We start from the raw sequence: 20,378 nt of genomic DNA, 5'->3' as shown, positions 1-20,378 counted from the left end.
TTTGTTGAGATATAATTGAAATACCATACAATTTACCCTGAATTTTAATGAACAATTCAGTGGTTTTCAGTTTATTAATAGATATGTGCAACTGTCACCACAATTTTAGAACAATTTTTTCGGTACCTCAGAAAGAAACCCTGTGTACTTTAGCTATCACCCTTCTAGTTTCCATTCCTTTAAGCAACCATGAATCTACTTTCTCTCTCTTTACATTTGCCTATTCTGGTCACTTAATATAAATGGAATCATATAATATGTGGCACATGTTGTGCAGCGTGTGCAACTAAGATGGGGGATCTTAGTTCCCCCGTCAGGGATAAAACCCAGGGCCCTGGCAGTGAGTCCTAACCACTGGACCACAGGAGAATTCCAATATGTGGTCTTTATGACTGGCTTCTTTCACTTAACATAATGTTTTTTAGGAAACATATATATGTATAACATCAATTTTTCATTCCTTTTTATGACTTAATATTCCATTGTATGGATATACTACATTTGTTTATCCATTCATCAGTTGATGGACATTTGGGTTATTTTCTGCCTGTTGTCTATCTCAAAATATTTAAAAATTCTCTTTGTGTTTTTTTTTTTTTTTTTGATCCATTGGTTATTTAGGAGTCTGTTGCTTAATTTCTACATGCTTATGAATTTCCTCAGTTTCCTTCTGCTATTGATTTCTAATTTCATTCCATTTTGGCTGGAGAATATACTTTCCATGATTTCAATTATTTAAAAAATTCAAGGCTTATATTTATAACCAAATCACTATGCTGTACAGCAGAAATTAACACAACATTGTAAATCACCTATACTTCAATAAAATAAATTTTAAAAAAATTTGAGGCTTGTTTTGTAGCCTAGCATATGGTCTATCTTGGAGTTGTTCTATGTATGCTGAGAAGAATGTGTGTTCTGCTGCTCTAGGATGGAGTGTTCCATAATTGTAGTTTATTTATAGTGTGTTCACATCTTATATTTCCTTGTTGGTCTTCCCACAAGGTGGCTATCGTGTTTTTGTTTTGTTTTTTTTTTTAATCTTTTTAGTTAATAAACTTTTTTGGGAGCAGTTTTATGTTTAGCAGAAAATACAGAATTCCCATGTACCTCTTTTCCCTCCCCTGTTATCTCTATTATTAACATCTTGCATTAGGGTGGCACATTTGTTACAATCTGTAAGCCAGTATTGATGCATTATTATTAATTAAAGTACATGTTTTTATTAGAGTCCACTTTTTGTGTATTCTTTGGGTTTTGACAAATGTCTGACATATATCCACTATTACAGCATCACACAGAACAGTTTCATTGCCTAAAAAAAAATCCCTGTGCTCTACCTATTTGTCTCTACCTTTCTTCCTCTGAAACCCTGGCAGCTGCTGATATTTTTACTCTCTCCATAGTTTTACCTTTTCCAGAAAGTCATATAGTTAGAATCATACAGTATGTAGCCTTTTTAGTATGCCTTCTTTCACTTAGCAGTATGTGTTTAAGCTTCCTCCATGTCTTTTCATTGTTTGGTAGCTCATTTCTTTTTTCCCATCTTAATTTCTTTTTCTTCTTTAAATAATTGTGGTAAAATATACATTACATAAAATTTACCATTTTACCCTTTTTAAAAGTTTATTTATTTATTTATTTTGGCCACACCGCACAGCTTGTAGGATCTTAGTTTCTCCACCAGGGATTGAACCTGGGGCCCCGTCAGTGAAAGCACCAAGTCATAACCACTGGACAGCCAGGGAATTTCCCCATTTTAACCATTTTTAAGTGGCATTAAGCACGTTGACACTGTTTAGTAATCTTCACCATTATCCATCTCCAGAACTTTTTCATCTTTACAAACTGAAACTCCAACATCTCTGCCTTATCTGAGTCTGGTTCTGATGCTTGCTCTGTCTCTTCAAACTGTTCTTGTTTTTGTCTTGTATGTTTTGTATGTCTAGAAATTATTTTGTTGAAAGGCAGGCATGTACTCAATGACTATGATATGAAAGGGACTGAAGTAAATAAATCTTTAGTGTGAAGTTTTATAATTTTATTTGGTTAGAGGTAATTTTGTGTTTATTGTTTGCTGTAGCTGTAGGTGTCAAAGGCTAAAATTTACTTGGTGACTTGGTTTTTGTTCCCCCTGTTGTCTTTGGATTTCTCTAAGGACTTCTTAAGTAAGGTCTGAGATGTGCTGTTCTTTCATTCATATACACTATTATCAGGAGCCCTGTTGATGTAGTGGTAAGGTGTGGGTGGAGGGGAAGTGTTCTACAGTTATATTATTAGATCTCAGTCTTTCCCTGAGCTGTGATCCTCACTAGGGTTTCTCATTGTTTTCCCCTTAAGTGAAATAGGAAAGCTAGGAGGGGGCTGGAGTTGGATGTTTCCCTTCCCTTAGATCACTTAGTCTCTGGTAAAACCCCAGGCTCTGGTGAAATAGTTTCTTTTGAGGGCAGGTCTTGTTAAGAACAGAATGCTCTAGGCTTATTTCAAAATGGCTACTTTTCCTCTGCCCCTGCCAGAGCAAGAGGACATTTTTCTTTGATCTTAACTGTGGAACCTGGTAGAGTTCCTGGAGGTAAAACTCATAAAGTGTGGGACCCTCTGTAAGACTGTTTTCATGGAGTTTTTAAATCTCAGGATTGTCCACCCTGAGTCTCTAGCAATTTGTCAATTACGATTTAGGCTTTCCTACCCTAGTACAGGTCCCTGTGGTTGTGTCTACTCTGGGATTCTGTTCCATTAAGTTGTGGTTTTCTGCATCTGTTTGTCTCTCTCTCTAATTTGGGAGACTGTAGTTTGCCCTTGATTTCAGTTCTCTGGTAGATGTAAGAAGAATTGTTGATTTTCAACTTGTTCAGCTTTTTTTCTTTTTGTGGGAAATGGGAGTGATGACTTCCTAACTTCTTCCATGCTGGACCAGAGCTTTGTTTTGTTTTGGTTGTTTTTCAACAGACTTTGTTTTGTTTTGTTTTGCTGCACCCCGCAGATTATGGGATGTGCCTCAACCAGGGATTGAACCCACGCCCTTGGCAGTGAAAGTGTGGAGTCCTAACCACTAGACCACCAGGAAATTCCTGCAATAGACCATTTTTTAGAACAGTTTTAGTTTCAAAGAAAAATTGAGCAGACAGTACAGAGATTTCCCATCTATCTTCTGCCCCCACACATGCACAGCCTTCTCCACTGTCAATATGTCACATCAGAGTGTAATACATATATTACAGTGAATCTACATTGACATCCAAAACCAGAGTTTACATTAGGGCTCCCTTTTGGTATTGTACATACTATGGTTTTTGACAAATGTGTAATGGCATGTATCTACCATTATAGTACAAATATAGTTTCTCCATGTCTTTTCATGACTTGGTAGCTCATTTCTTTTTAGTGCTGAATAATATTACATTTCTAGATGTATCACAGTTTATTTTATCCATTCACCTACTACAGGATATTTTAATTGCTTTCAAGTTTTGGCAGTTTTGAGTAAAGCTGCTGTAAACATCCATGTGTAGGTTTTTGTGTAGAATTATCTTTTCAATCCATTTGGGTCAGTACCAAGGAGTCTGACTATAGATTGTATGCTAATAATGTTTACTTTTATAAGAAACTGCCAAGTTATCTTCCAAAGTGACTGCAGCATTTTGCTTTCCCAGCATCATTTAGCAGTGAATGAAAGTTCCTGTTGTTCCATATCCTTGGCAACATTGTCAGTGTTTTGGATTTTGGCTATCCTAATAGGTAGGTAGTAGTGTCTCATTATTTTACTTTACTATTCCCTAATGATAAATGATGTTCAGCATCTTTTTTAAAAAAAAAAAAATTATTTTATTTTTGGCTGCGTTGGGTCTTTGTTGTGGCACACGGGCTTAGTTGCCTTGTGGCATGTGGGATCTTAGTTCCCCAATTGAACCCAAGTCCCCTGCATTGGAAGGTGGGTTCTTAACTGCTGGACCACCAGGGAAGTCCCTCAGCATCTTTTCATTTGCTTATTTTCCAGCTGTATATCTTCTTGGTGGTCTATTGCCCATTTTTTAACCAAGTTGTTTGTTTCACATTGTTGAGTTTTAAGAGTTCTTTGTATATTTTGGTTAACAGTCCTTATCAGATATGTCTTTTAGAAATATCTTGTCCCAGTCTGTGGCTTGTCTTCTCATTCTCTTGACATTGTCTTTCACAGAACAAAAGTTGTTAATTTTGGTGAGTCCAGCTTATCAATTATTTCTTTCAAGGTGTATGCCTTTTGTGTTGTACCTAAAAAGTGATCACCACAGGCAAGGTCATCTAGGTTTTCTCTTATATTTTCTTCTAGGCGTTTTATAGTTCTTATAGTTTTGTATTCTACATTTATATCTGTGATCCATCTTGAGTCAAATTTTGTGAAAGGTGTAATATCTGTGTCTAGATTCACTTTTTGCACGTGGAAGTCCAGTTATTTCAGCATCATATGTTGAAAAGACTATCTTTGCTCCATTATGTTGCTATTGTTCCTTTGTTGATGATCATTTGTCTTTATTTAGGTGGGTCTATTTCTGGACTCTGTTGTGTTACAGTGATCTATTTGTCTAGTCTTTCACCAATACCACACTGTCTTGATAGCTGTAGCTTTACAGTAAGTCTTTAAGTCAGGTAGTATCAGTCCTCCCACTTTGGCTTCTTCAACTTTGTGTTGGCAGTTCTAGGTCTTTTGACTTTCCGTGTAAACTTTAGAACCAGTTTGTCAATATCCACAAAATAATTTGCTTGGATTTTGATTAGAATTGTATTGAATCTACACATCAATTTGGGAAGAACTGACAAGTTGACAGTATTGAGTCTTTCTAACCATGAACATGGACTATCTATCCATTTAATTAGTTCCTTTTTGATTTCTTTCACCAGAGTTTCATAGTTTCTCTCATGTAGATTTGTACATATTTGGTTAGATTTAGACCTGAGTAATTTTTGGGGTGCTAATGCAAATGGTATTGTGTTTTTATTTGTTTGTTTGGCCATGCTGCATGGCATGTGGGTTCTTAGTTTCCTGACCTGGGATCAAACCTGCACCCCCTGCAGTAGAAGCACAGAGTCTTAACCACTGGACCACCATGGAAGTCCCAATAGTACTGTATTTTTAATTTCAAATTTCATTTGTTCATTGCTGGTATACAAGAAAGCCATTGACTTTTGCTCTGGGTTGTCTTTTTTTTTTTTTTTTTTTTGTTCAGGAATCATCCACAGAATCTATATCCATTCACTACTTTTGGAAACTGGAGTATTGAAGTCTAATTATTGTTGGATTGTCTCTTTTTTCCTTCAGTTCTGTTAGTTTTTACTTAGGGTATTTTGGAGCTCTGATGCTAGGTGCATATTTTTAATTATTAGGTATTCTTGGTGGATTGAACCTTTTATCATTCTGAAATGTTCCTCTTTATTTGTAGTAACCTTTTTTTGGTTTTAGTATATATTTTTTATACTATTATTGCCACTCTACCTCTTTTATGATTGTAAGTCTGTTTTTCATCCTTTTACTTTCAACCTGTTTGTATTTTCAGCCTAAAGTATGTTTCCTGTAGACAGCATATAGTTGAATCTTGTTTTCCATGCAGTCTAACACAATGTTTGTTTTTGATTGAATTGTTTAATACTTTCACATTAAGTGCTATTGATATGTTTGGATTTATATCTACTGTTTTAACTTTTTACTTTTTATATGTCTCATGTCTTTGTTCCTTTAGTCCTTATTTTTTAAAAGCTATTTATTTATTTATTTACTTATTTATTTTTGGCTATGTTGGGTCTTCATTGCTGTGCATGGGCTTTCTCTAGTTGTGGCGAGCAGGGTCTACTCTTTGTTGCAGTGCTCGGGCTTCTCAGTGTGGTAGCTTCTCTCGTTGCGGAGCATGGACTCTAGGCACGTGGGCTTCGGTAGTTGCGGTATGTGGGCTCCAGAGCACAGGCTCAGTAGTTGTGGAGCATGGGCTTAGTTGCCCCATAGCATATGGGATCTTCCCAGACCAGGGATCAAACCTGTGTCCCCTGCATTGGCAGGCAGATTCTTAACCACTGCACCACCAGGGAAGTCCCTTTAGTCCTTCTTATATTGCCAGCTTTGGTGTTAAATAGATATTTTTCTCTTGTATCTTTTTAATTCTAACGATTTTTAAAATTATTGAGTTATTTTCTAGGGTTTACAATATGCATCTTAACTTATCAGAATCTGCTTCAGATTCATTAGGACTTAGTTTCAGTGAAATATGGAAGTTTTATGCTTATATAGCTCTATTCCTTACCCCACCCCTTTAATGTTATTACTGTTATACGTATGACTACATAAGTTACATATACATGTTACATACCAAATAATTTATTATACTTAATACTTTATATCACAGGTTTTTTTGAAGAGTCTGAGAGAAGGGAGAATAACAAGTATATATTTATAGATTTTGTTATATTAACTTTCTTTTGTCCCCTTTTTTGTACTCTTCATTTCTTCCCCTCTTTTTTTTTTTTTTTTTTTGAGATACAGTTAACAGACAATGAACAGCATATATTTAGAGAGTACAATTTGGTGTCCCAATCTCCCAATTCATTCCACCCCCAACCCTCCCCGCTTTCCCCACTTGGCGTCCATGTGTTTGTTCTCTACACCTGTGTCTCTATTTCTGCCTTGCATTTCCTCTTTCATAGTTGTTAGCGTTTGCCTTATGTATTGAGGTGCTCCTATATTGGGTGCATATATATTTATAATTCTTATCTCCCCTTCTTGGATGGCTCCCTTGATCTTTATGTAATATCCTTTCTTGTCTCTTGTAACATTTTTTATTTTAAAATCTATTTTATCTGATATGAGTATTGCTACTCCAGCTTTCTTTGGATTTCCATTTACATGGAATATCTTTTTCCATCCCCTCACTTTCAGGCTGTATGTGTCCCTAGGTCTGAAGTGGGTCTCTTGTAGACAGCATGTATATGGGTCTTGTTTTTGTATCCATTCAGCCAGTCTGTGTCTTCTGGTTGGTGCATTTAGTCCATTTACATTCAAGGTAATTCTCGATATGTATGTTCCTATTACCATTTTCTTAATTGTTTTCTTTTTGTTTTTGTAGGTCCTTTTCTTCTCTTATGTTTCCTGCTTAGAGAAGTTGCTTTAGCATTTGTTGTAGGGCTGGTTTGGTGGTGCTGAATTGTCTTACTGTTGCTTGTCTGTAAAGCTTTTGATTTCTCCATCGAATCTGAATGAGATCCTTACTGGGTAGAGTATTCTAGGTTGTAGGTTCTTCCCTTTCATCACTTGAAATATATGATGCCACTCCCTTCTGGCTTGCAGAGTTCCTGCTGAGAAATCAGCTGTTAATCTTATGGGAGTTCCCTTGTATGTTATTTGTCGTTTCTTTCTTGTTGCTTTTAATAATGTTTCTCTGTCTTTAATTTTTGTCAGTTTGACTACTATATATCTTGGTGTGTTTCTCCTTGGGTTTATCCTGCCTGGGACTCTCTGTGCTTCCTGGACCTGGGTAGCTATTTCCTTTCCCATGTTAGGGAAGTTTTCAACTATAATCTCTTCCAATATTTTCTCGGGTCCTTTCTCTTCTGGGACCCCTATAATGCCAATGTTGGTGTGTTTAACATTGTCCCAGAGGTCTCTTAGGCTGTCTTCAGTTCTTTTCATTCTTTTTTCTTTCTTCTTTTCCACATCAGTGATTATCACCATTCTCTCTTCCAGGTCACTTATTGGCCCTTCTGCCTCTGTTAATCTGCTGTTAGTTCCTTCTAGTGTATTTTTCATTTCCGTTATTGTGTTGCATATCCTTGTTTATTTGCTCTTTAACTCTTCTAGGTCTTTGGTAAACTTTTTGATCTTTGCCTCCAGTCTTTTTTCAAAGTCCTTGATCATCTTCGCCATCATTATTCTGAATTCTTTCCTGGAAGGGTGCCTATCTCCTCTTCATTTAGTTGTTTTTCTGGGTTTTTATCCTGTCCCTTCATCTGGTACAAAGTACTCTGCTTTTTCACTTTCTCTGTCTTTCTGTGGCTGTAGTTTTCTGTTCCACAAGACGAAATACTGATGATACTGCTTGATACTGCTATCTGCCCTCTTGTGGAGGAAGCTATCTAGAAGGCTTGTGGGTGCTTCGTGATGGGAGGGACTGATGGTGGGTAGGGCTGGGTGGGCGGAGCTCAGTAAGACTTTAATCCAATTTGGTGGGCAGAGCTCAGTAAAACTTTAATCTGCTTGTCTGTCAATGGCTGGGGCTGTGTTCCCACCCTGTTGGTTGTTTGGCCTGAGACTACCTAGCACTGGAGCTTACAGGCTCTTTGGTGGGGCTAATGGCGGACTCTGGGAGGGCTCACGCCAATGAGCACTTCGCAGAACTCCTGCCGCCAGTGCCCTTGTCTCCTTGGTGAGCCACAGCTGCCCCCCACCCCTGCAGGCAGCCCTCCAACACCAGCAGGTAGGTCTGGTTTAGACTCCTATGGGGTCACTGCTCCTTACCCCTGGGTCCTGGTGAGCACACTTTTTTATGTGCCCTCCAAGAGTGGAGTCTCTGTTTCCCCCAGTCCTGTGGAGGTCCTGCAATCAAATCCCACTGACTTTCAAAGTCTGATTCTCTGGGGATTCCTCTCCCATTGCTGGACTCCCAGGTTGGGAAGCCTGACGTGGGGCTCAGAACCCTCACTTTACTGGGAGGACTTCTGCAGTATAACTGTTCTCCGTTTTGTGAGTCACCCACCCAGCATTTATGGGATTTGATTTTAACGCGATTCTGCCCCTCCTACTGTCTCATTGTGGCTTCTCCCTTGTCTCTGGATGTGGGGTGTCTTTTTTGGTGAGTTCCAGTGTCCCTCTGTCAATGATTGTTCAGCAGTTAGTTGTAACTCTGGTGCTCTTGCAAGAGGGAGTGTGCGCACGTCCTCCTACTCCGCCATCTTGATCCTATCTCCGTACCTCTTTTAATGTGTTGTGAATTCTTTGCTAGTATTTTGTTGAGGATGATTGAAGCCATCTGGTCCTTGGCTTTTCTGTGTTGGCAGGTTTTTGATTACTGATTCAGTCTCTTTGCTAGTTATGTTTGTTCAGATTTTCTGTTTTTTCATGATTCAGTCTTTGTAGGTTGTGTCTTTCAAAGGATTTATCCCATTTGTTGGTGTAGGTTGTTCATAGTATTCTCTTATAGTCCTATTTCTGTGGCATTGGTTTTAATATTCCCTATTTCATTTCTGATTTTATTATTTGAGTCTTCTTTTTATTTTTAGTCAGTGTAGCTAGGGGGTTGTCAATTTTGTTGATCTTCTGAAAAAAAAAACAGTTTCATGATTTTTTTTTCTTGTTGACTGTTTCATTTATCTGTGCTCTAATTTTTATTTCCTTCTTTCTGCCTGCTTTAGGTTTATTTCTTCTTTTAGTTCCTTGAGGTACAAACTAGATTGTTTACTTGAGATCTTTTTTAATGTACGCATTTATGGCTATAAACTTCCTTCTTAGTACTTCTTTCGCTTCATCCATAGGTTTTTTGGTATTTTGCATTTTCATTTTCATTACATCAAGGTATTTTCTAGTTTCCTTTGTGACTTCTTGCTTGACCCATTGGTTTTGTAAGAGTATAGTGTTTAATTTCCATGTGTTGTGAAATGTACAATTTTTCTTGTGCTCTTTGTTTCTTGTTTCATTCTACTGTGATTGGAAAAGGTACTCTGTATTATGATTTGTCTTCTTGAATTTATTCAGACTTGCTTTGTAGCTAGACATGTGTTCTATCCTGAAGAATGTTCCATGTGTACTTGAGAAAATGTGTTCTGTTGTTGTTGGATGGAGTATTCTGTATATATCTGTTAGGTCTCATTGGTTTATAGTGTTGTTCAAATTCTGTATTTCCATATTCTTCTGTCTGATTGTTCTATTAATTATTGAAAGTGGGGCATTGATGCCTCTTATTATTATTCTGCTGTGTATTTCTCCCTTCAATTCTTTCAATGTCTGCCACATTAATTTAGGAGCTCTGAGATTTGGTGCATAAATACTTATAAATCATCTTGGTGAACTGACCCTTTTATCATTACATGATGCACTTCTTTGTCTCTTGTAACAGTTTTTGACTTAAAGTCCATTTTGTCTGAAATTAATATAGCCACTCCTGTGCTCTTTTGGTTACTATTTGCATGAAATACCTTTTTTCATCCTTTTACTTTGAATCAGTATGTATCCTTATATCTGAAATGTTTCTCTGATAGACAACATGTAGTTAGTTGGGAGACAACTAAAGACCACTAACTTGTAGTATTAAAAACTGACTCAGGGAAAGACTCTGCAGCTGTTTATTTATACCAAAAGGTATTTAATCTCATATCAGAGAGTTGCTGTTGACAGCTGCTTAGTTTTGAAACACTCATCTTAAGAATTCTCTTTCAGGTATTTGGGTTATACCACTATTCAGAGGCAACTGTGGGAAAACTCATCAAACGTGAGACTTATTAGAAATTAATTTCCTTAATGAAGTCTATAAAGCATCAAGTAGGTAATAAAAATAAGCTTTGGGAAATGTATTTTTAATAGGAACTTTTAATTTTAACTTTTGTGGTGTTTTTTTAGCTCATAAAAGTGAGGGAGAGTGTTCTTTTTTCTCACACAGAGTTAGTTGTCAAAGTGTTGGTTTCTTAATATTGTATCATTAGTGTTCTACAAATATCCTAATAAATTGAACTCTCTTTTTGTAAGCTAATGTGAATCAGGTATTTTCAAAGGCAAGACCCTGTGCTCTACACCCAGCATTATTTAGCTGCCGTGAATAGCCATTTTGAACATTTATTTTGGCATTCTTCCTTCCCTGAGGGCTCAAGGAAGACTAACTGTGCTGAAGCATTAGCTGTATTGTTATTTATTTAGGGATTTCAAATTGCCAAAATGAATTTGCAAAATGCCTTTCTTTGCTTTTTATTCTTTATCCCTTAAAAAATGCCATTGAAGCAAGGTGGGTGTGCCCCATGGTGTTCTACCTTTTGAGAAAAACCTCTTGAAAGAGTTGATACCATAGAAATCTCTTTAGTTATTGAATAGATTTTAACGTACGCTTGCCTTTCTGTGATCAAAAGCACATTGTTGTAAGTGCTTTGCAAAAATGTTTTGTTAGTATAGTAACGGTTTTAATTCTGGAGAAAAAAAGTCTCATGACCTTGGATTTCCTTCAGAGGTTCTTTCACATTTGTGGTTTTGTTAGCATTAATCTTTTCTTGACTCATAACTGCCTGTTTTACTTTTTTTTTCTTTAAGAACTTTTATTGAGATATAATTGACATAGAATAAACTGCATATATTTAAAGTGTACAATTTGATATTTTTTTTCTTGTTAGTAATGTATATATGGCAATCCCAATCTCCCAATTCATCCCATGCCAACCCTCCCTGCTTTTCCCACTTGGTGTCCATATGTTTGTTCTCTACATCTGTGTCTCTGTTTCCGCCTTGCAAACCGGTTGATTTGTACCATTTTTCTATATTCCACATATACGTGTTAATATACGATATTCGTTTTTCTCTTTCTGACTCACTTCACTCTGCATGACAGTCTCTACGTCCATCCATGTCATTACAAATGTCCCAGTTTCGTTCCTTTTTACAGCGGAGTAATGTTCCACTGAATATATGTACCACATCTTCTTTATCCATTCATCTCTTGATGGACATTTAGGTGCTTCCATGTCCTGGCTATTGTAAATAGTGCTGCAATGAACATTGGAGTGCATGTGTCTTTGTGAATTACGGTGTTCTCTGGATATATGCCAGTAGTGGGGTTGCTGGGTCATATGGTAACTCTATTTTTAGTTTTTCAAAGAACCTCCATGCTGTTCTCCATAGTGGCTGTATCAATTTACATTCCCACCAACACTACAAGAGGATTCCCTATTTTCCACACCCTCTCCAGCATTTACTTTGTAGATTTTCTGATGATGCCCATTCTAACTGGTGTGAGGTGATACCTCATTGTAGTTTTGATTTGCCTTTCTCTAATAATTAGGGATGTTGAGCATCTTTTCATGTGCTTCTTGGCCATCTGTATGTCTTCTTTGGAGAAATGCCTATTTAGGTCTTCTGCCCATTTTTTGATTGAGTTGTTTGTTTTTTTTGATATTGAGCTAGATGAACTGTTTTGTTTTCTTTTTTTTTGATATTGAGCTAGATGAACTGTTTATATATTTTGGAGATTAATCCTTTGTCTCTTGATTTGTTTGCAAATATTTTCTCTCATTCTGAGGGCTGTCTTTTCATCTTGCTTATAGTTTCCTTTGCTGTGCAAAAACTTTTAAGTTTCATTAGGTCCCACTTATTTATTTTTGCTTTTATTTCCATTACTCTAGGAGGTGGGTCAAAAAAGATCTTGCTGTGATTTATGTCAAAGAATGTTCTTCCTATAGTTTTCTTTAGTTTTATAGTGTCTGGCCTTACATTTAGGTCTTTAATCCATTTTGAGTTCATTTTTGTGTATGGTGTAAGGGAGTGTTCTAATTTCATTCTTTTACATGTAGCTGTCCAGTTTTCCCAGCACCACTTATTGAAGAGGCTGTGTTTTCTCCATTGTATATCCTTGGCTCTTTTGTCATAGATTAGTTGACCATAGTTTATCTCTGGGCTTTCTGTTCTGTTCCATTGATCTGTTTTTCTGTTTTTGTGCCAGTACCATACTATCTTGATTACTGTAGCTTTGTAGTAAAATCTGACATCAAGGAGTCTGATTCCTCCAGCTCCATTTTTTTCCCTCAAGATTGCTGTGGCTATTTGGGGTCTCTTGTTTCTCCATACAAATTTTAGGATTTTTTCTTCTAGTTCTGTAGAAAATGCCATTGGTAATTTGATTGGGATTGCATTGAATCTGTAGATTGCTTTGGGTAGTATAGGCATTTTCACAATGTTAATTCTTCCAATCCAAGAACATGGTGTATGTCTCTTCATTTCTTTGTGTTGTCTTTGATTTCTTTCACCAGTGTCTTACAGTTTTCTGATTACAGGTGTTTTATTTCATTAGGTAGGTTTATTCCTAGGTATTTTATTCTTTTTGTTGCAATGGTGAATGGGATTGTTTCCTTAATTTCTCTTTCTGATCTTTCATTGTTTCTGTATAGAAATGCAAGAGATTTCTGTGTGTTAATTTTGTATCCTGCAGCTTTACCAAATTCATTGATTAGCTCTAGTAGTTTTCTGATGGCATCTTTAGGATTTTCTGTGTATAGTATCATGTTATCTGTGAACAGTGACAGTTTTACTTCTTCTTTTCCAATTTGGATTCCTTTTATTTCTTTTTCTTCTCTGATTGCTATGGCAAGGACTTCCAAAACTCTGTTGAATAGTAGTGGCGAGAGTGGACATCCTTGTCTTGTTCCTGATCTTAGAGGAAATGCTTTCAGTTTTTTACCATTGAGAATGATATTTGCTGTGGGTTTGTCGTATATGACCTTTTATTATGTTGAGGTAGATTCCCTCCATGCCCATTTTCTGGAGAGTTTTCATCATAAATGGGTGTTGAATTTTGTCAAAAGGTTTTTCTGCATGTATTGAGATGATCATGTGTTTTATCCTTCAATTTGTTAATATGGTGTATCACATTGATTGATTTGCGTATGTTGAAGAATCCTTGCATTCCAGGGATAAACCCCACTTGATCATGGTGTATGATCCTTTTAATGTGTTGTTGGATTCTATTGGTTAGTATTTTGTTGAGGATTTTTGCATCTAAGTTCATCAGTAATGTTGGTCTGTAATTTTCTTTTCTTGTGGTATCTTTGTCTGGTTTTGATATCAGGGTGACGGTGGCCTCCTAGAATGAGTTTGGGAGTGTTCCTTCCTCTGAAATTTTTTGGAAGAGTTTGAGAAGGATGGGTGTTAGTTCTTCTTTAAATGTTTGATACAATTCACCTGTAAAGCCATCTGGTCCTGGACTTTTGTTTGTTGGAAGATTTTTAATCACATTTTCAATTTCATTACTTGTGATTGGTCTGTTCATATTTTCTATTTCTTCCTGATTCAGTCTTGGAAGGTTATACCTTTCTAAGAATCTGTCCATTTCATCCAGGTTGTCCATTTTGGCATATTGGACATTGTGTCTTTTTTAAGTCTCTTTAATGGTCTGAGATATTCTCATTTTAACATCTTTTGAAAGTGTAGTTTGTAATCTCATTTTTAGCAGGAGTGTTATTTTGTTTTGTCTTTTGGTACATTCTTCTCTACCCGATGTTTTTGTGGTTGTCTCTGCCTTGCCGCTTGTGGCTCCTTCTTTATGAGAAGGCTTTATATTGGAAACTTTGGGTTGTTGCTCTCCAGGAATATTCAGGAAAATCTCAATAACCAGTCCCTGAACCAGTAAGTGACTTGACTGACGTCACTTTTGTTTGATTTTCTCTGATCTTTTCCATGTACATTGCTTAAGCCTTGGGCAGTAGTCACAGCTTTTATTGCCTTCTTTCACAAATGGGAGAGCCCTGCTTCAACCCCTGATTTCAGAAAATGAGCCTAACTTTGTCCCCACTTTCCATGCTATGAGATGATTTTAGTTCTTATCACAGGGTTAATTTCTTAGATGTCTCAAATAGTAAGATTGTAAAATAGATAACTTGCTTGTTTCCGCTTGCTTTTTTTACTGCTACAAGTACAGGAGGTTAAATAACTGCTGTGGTTGGAATATGTTGAGCCATTACTGGGTAACCTTAAATCCCTGTTTCCTTATTTTTAAGTGAAGATAATAACTTGGACAGTGGTTGTGAAGTCCAGATGTCATTGTATTTGTAAAAGTACTTTATAAACTGAGAAACATAATCTGAATGTTAGATTTTGTTTATTGTTGTTTAGTCATAGGGATTGTGTTATTATTCTATTTAAATCTGCTTTTGATTTTCAGGTTGTTCCATTGACTTGTCCTGTATGGCAACAGCCATTATATCAAAACAATAATGGAACACAGATTTCTGATACTGATGTGGTCTCTTTGGAAAAAACACCTCAGTGGGATTCTGGGGATGATCAGGTATGTCTTGTATAATTGGCAAACTATCTTTTCATAAACAGCATGAGAAATTCTGATTTAGCTATCAAGAATGGAAAGAGGTGAATTACTTTAATATTCCATTTTTCTAATAGATCTTTGGCAGCCTTAATTATATAGAACAGCAGTTTACAATTTTTTTTTTGTCTCAGGACTCCTTCACATTCTGCAAAAGTATTTTAAAGAGCTTTTGTTTATAAGGGTTATCTATATCAATATTTAGCTTACAAAAAATTAAAACATTTAAAAAATTTATTTAAAAACAACAAACCCACTACATATTAACATAAAAATATTTTAAAATGAAAAATGACTGTTTTCCAAAACAAAAAGAAATTAATTGAAAGAGTGGCATTGTTTTACATTTTTGCACATCTGTTTAATGTCTGGCTTACTACAAGACAGTTGGTGTATTAGAATTCTCCAGAAAAATAGAACCAGTAGGAAATATATACATACATAAATACGTGTGTGTGTGTATAATAAGGAATTGGCTCATGTGATTACGGAGGCTGAGAATTCCCAAGATCTGTAACCTGGGGACCCAGGAGAGATGATAATATAGTTCCAGTCTGAATCTGAAGGCCTGAGAACCAGGAGCTGACTGATAGTATATGTTCTAGCCCAAGTCTAAAGGTCTGATGACCAGTCCAGCTGATGATGTAAGTTCTACTCCAAGTTCAAGTCCAAAGGCAGAAGACTGATGGCCCAGCTTGGAGACCATCAGGCGGAAAGAGCAAGTTATCTTTTTGGTCAGCCTTTTTGTTCTGTTCAGGCCTTTAATGGATTGGCTGAGACCTGTCCACATTGGAAAGGGCAGTCTACTTTATTAAGTCTGTGGATCAGGTGTTAATCTTATCCAGACACACCCTCACAGACACACTCAGAATGTTCAACCAAATATCTGGGCACCCTGTGGTACAGCCAAGTTAACACATAAATTTAACCATCATAACTGAATTCTCAGATCTACTTCTGCATTTAGTCCATTGGGATATATTGTTTTGGTTGAATTATGTGAAGAAAATCTGACCTTACATAGATATGTGGTTAGAAAAGGGAGGTCCATTTAACTTCCCTGAAAGGGTGTCAGTGACACCCCAGGTATCTTTGGACCACGCTTTGGGAACCAGTGATCTAGAACATAGTAATAAACTTAGAAGAAATTGAAAAATTGTGAGCAGATAGAAAAAAAGCTCATAAATGTTTGTTGGAAAAGAAAATGCAGCCTTACTTATAATGATTAAATATTTAAGGTTGGTTGATAACTTGGGTATCAGATTTATTCTAGTACCTTCAGTTTCCCGTAAGTTTCAGTTATTATCTATTAAATGCAAGATATGGAGGAAGGAGATTTACTGTCGCCAAGAGAAAAGGGTTAAGAGAAACCCTAACCAGAAAAAGCACAGTACTCTGTGACCATTAAATGGAAAGGGGATTGTTATGAGTTGAATTGTCCCCCAAAATGATGTGTTGAAGTCCCAATACACAGTTTCCCGAATGTGACCTTATTTGGAAAAAGAGTGAATGCAGCTATAACTATTGCAGTTAAGAAGAGATCCTACTGGATTTAGGGTGGGTCATTAATCCAGTATGACTGGTGTCCTTATAAGAGAGAGAGACACAGGAAGAGGTCTGCCATTTGAAGACAGAGGCAGAGATTGAAGCTATGCTTCCATAAGCCAAGAAATCCCTGGGGTTACTGGAAGTAGAAGAGATATGCTACGTGAATGGACATTTTAATCTAAATGTTAATATGTATGGTAACTCAGTTAATGATTTAGCATATTTTCTTTGAAAATTATTGTTTTAGAGAACAGAATCTTGGCATTGTCTTCCTCAAGAAATGGACTCTTCCCACACCTTGGATACAACCCAGACCAGGTTTAATGTGAGAGAGAAAGGGACTGAAGTGACAGACTTCCCTTCTCTGGAGGAAGGTATATTGACCCAATCAGAAAATCAAGTAAAGGAGCCTAACAGAGATCTCTTATGTTCTCCATTGCTAGGTAATGCCTCTATATTTTTAACTAGTAGTAATACCTCACATTTGTAAAGTACTTATGGGGGACTGCAAATCTTGCATCTAAATCCTTTCTTGAGTTGAGGAGCTTTGTAGAACTGTGCTCAAAGATATTAGCTTATTTCTGGTTTTCCACACTGACCAACTGGCCTAGTTATGTTAAATGTGCAATTCTCATTTTATCACCCTTATTGCTCTCAGAAGGGAAAAAGGTGATAACTTCCTCTAGTGGGTATGCCTCCTTAGTCCTGAATTTGTGGAGTTTTTCTTGGGGTAAGCCATATATTATCCTTTGACTACTTCTCTTAGCAATGGAGGCTCTATTATGTATAAAAAGCAAACAAAAAACAAATGTCATGCTTACCTCATTAGATTCTTAAAATTAGTTAAGGCATATATTATTATCCTAAGTTTTCAGACCCAGACATTGAGATAAAGAGGTTAAATGGCATCTCTGAGTTAGATCTTCCTGCTTTCCTCTGTTTAATATGGAACTGATTTATTAGCTTTTTACAAAAGATGAACTTTAAGTACTTTTAAAATCATCAAGGTAGGAGGTAGAATTGTATTATCACTGCTTTGGATTGTTGCACATATATAAGAATGCTTAGCCAATATGGTAATTTCAATTTTTTCATGCCTAAATCGTAATTCAGAGGCATATTCTTTTGTTTTTCCTTCTGTTTTCTTCAGATTTTTATTTTCAAAAATTGAAGAAAATACAGTAATCACATATTTTACAGTTAACTTTTGTCAAGGGAGTGGGATTCAACCATGGAATTGTCTTATCAGAGTTATGTAGAGGAGCATGAATTTGGAGTTAATTCAACAAGTTCTTTTCAAATGCAAGCAAATGCTATCCAAGTAAAAATATTAGTGCTAATATATGCAGTGATGTAGATCATCAATTTTAGTTTTATATTTTAAGAAAGATATTAACAACATTAGAGTTCCCTTGTGGGAGGAGGTAACTATGATAGTAGATGAATACAAGACTTTGCTATGATCAGAGATTTGAAGGGCTGTCATGCTAAAGAGGAAGCAACTTATTTTTCATTTATTCAGCAAATATCTAAGCGCCTGTTGTGTATTGGACACTAGGTATCTATAGATGAAAGCTATCCTCTTTTGGGAAGACAGTACAGTAAAAGGAAAATAATAGCACCATGGGATGAGTTGGATAGTGTAGAGCAGGGGTCTGCAAACTGCTTGCCATAGGCCAAGACCTGATTTTGTGAGCTAAAAAAGATTTTAGCATTTTAAAGCATTGTAAAAACAAGCAAAAGAAGTATATGGTACAGCAATCAGAGAAGAAAAAGAAGTAAAAGGAATCCAAATTGGAAAAGAAGTAAAACTGTCACTGTTTGTAGATGACATGATCCTATATACAGAAAATCCTAAAGATGCCACCAGAAAACTACTAAAGCTAATCAGTGAATTTAGTAAAGTAACAGGACACAAAATTAATGCACAGAACTCTCTTACATTCCTATACACTAACAATGAAAAATCAGAAAGAGAAATTAAGGAAACAACCCCATTCACCATTGCAACAAAAAGAATAAAATACCTAGGAATAAACCTACTTAAGGAGGCAAAAGACCTGTATGCAGAAAACTGTGACACTGGTGAAAGAAATCAAAGACAATACAAACAGATGGAGACATACACCGTGCTCCTGGATTGGAAGAATTAACATTGTGAAAATGCCCGTACTACCCAAAGCAATCTACAGATTCAATGCAATCCCTATCAAATTACCAATGGCATTTTTCACAGAACTAGAACAAGAAATTTTACAATTTGTATGGAAACACAAAAGACCCTGAATAACCAAAGCAATCTTGAGGAAGAAAAACAGAGCTGGAGGAATCAGGCTCCCTGACTTCAGACTATAGTACAAAGCTACAGTAGTCAAGACAGTATGCTACTGGCACAGCAACAGAAATATAGATCAATGAACTGGATAGAAAGCTCAGAGATAAACCCACGCACATATGGTTACCTTACCTTTGACAAAAAAGACAAGAATATACAATGGAGAAAAGAGAGCCTCTTCAATAAGTGGTGCTGGGAAAACTGGATAGCTACATGTAAAAGAGTGAAATTAGAGCACTCCCTAACACCATACACAAAAATAAACTCAAAATGGATTAAAGACCTAAAGGTAAGGCCTGATTCCTCTATAAGACTCTTAGAGGAAAACATAGCAAGAATACTCTTTGATGTAAATCACAGCAAGATCCTTTTTGATCCACTGCCTAGAGTGATGAAAATAAAAACAAAAATAAATAAATGGGACCTAATGAAACTTCAAAGCTTTTGCACAACAAAGGAAACCATAAACAAAACAAAAAGACAGCCCTCGGAATGGGAGAAAATATTTGCCAACGAAGCAATTGACAAAGGATTAATCTCCAGAATACAAGCAGCTCATTCAGCTCAATATCAAAAAAACAAACAACCCAATCCAAAAATGGGCAGAAGACCTAAATAGACATTTCAGCAAAGAAGACATACAGATGGCCAAGATGCACATGAAAAGATGCTCAGTGTCACTAATTATTAGAGAAATGCACATCAAAACTACAATGAGATCACCTCATACCAGTCAGAATGGGCATCATCAGAAAATCTACAAACAGTAAATGCTGGAGAGGGTATGGAGAAAAGGAAAACTCTTGCAGTGTTGGTGGGAATGTAAATTGATACAGCCACATTGTGGAGAACAGTACGGAGATTCCTTAAAAAACTGAAAATAGGGCTACCATATGACCTAGCAATCCCAGTACTGGGCATATATCCTGAGAAAACTGTAATTCAAAAAGATACATGTACCACAGTGTTCATTGCAACACTGTTTACAGTAGCCAGGACATGGAAGCAATCTAAATGTCCATCGACAGATGAGTGGATATGAAGATGTGGTACATATATACAGTGGAATATTAGCCATAAAAAGAATGAAATTGAGTTATTTGTAGTGAGGTGAATGGACCTAGAGTCTGTCATAGAGCGTGAAGTCAGAAAGAGGAAAACAAATACCATATGTTAATGCATATGTATGGAATTTTAAAAAATGGTACTGATGAACCTAGTGGCAGAGCAAGAATAAAGACACAGACACAGAGGATGGACTTGAGGACACAGTAAGAGGAAGCTGGGACGAAGTGAGAGAGTAGCATTGACCTATATACACTACCAAATGTGAAATGGATGGCTAGCGGGAAGCTGCTGCATAGCATAAGGAGATCAGCTGATGCTTTGTGAAGACCTAAAGGGGTGGGATAGGGAGGGTGGGAGGGAGGCTTAAGAGGGAAGGGATATGGGGATGTATGTATACATGT

At 36.5% G+C, this 20,378-nt stretch overlaps 1 protein-coding gene across 6 annotated transcripts in view; it reads left to right on the top strand.

Moving 5' to 3' along the window:
* ALMS1 (ALMS1 centrosome and basal body associated protein) overlaps positions 1 to 20,378 on the top strand; it is a 186,152-nt gene that overhangs the window by 4,664 nt on the left and 161,110 nt on the right. For all 6 annotated transcript variants that reach the window (XM_057740852.1, XM_057740857.1, XM_057740853.1 and 3 more), the window contains exons 2-3: positions 14,865 to 14,990; positions 16,822 to 17,017. In XM_057740852.1, coding sequence (XP_057596835.1) covers positions 14,865 to 14,990; positions 16,822 to 17,017 — 322 coding nt within the window. The remainder of the gene's footprint in view (positions 1 to 14,864; positions 14,991 to 16,821; positions 17,018 to 20,378) is intronic.

Source organism: Hippopotamus amphibius, chromosome 7 (genome assembly GCF_030028045.1).
Source record: "Hippopotamus amphibius kiboko isolate mHipAmp2 chromosome 7, mHipAmp2.hap2, whole genome shotgun sequence".
In the NCBI taxonomy this organism is placed as follows: domain Eukaryota; kingdom Metazoa; phylum Chordata; class Mammalia; order Artiodactyla; family Hippopotamidae; genus Hippopotamus; species Hippopotamus amphibius.
The sequence above is the reverse complement of the archived record's forward strand: the minus strand, read 5'-3'. Positions and strand labels throughout refer to the sequence as shown.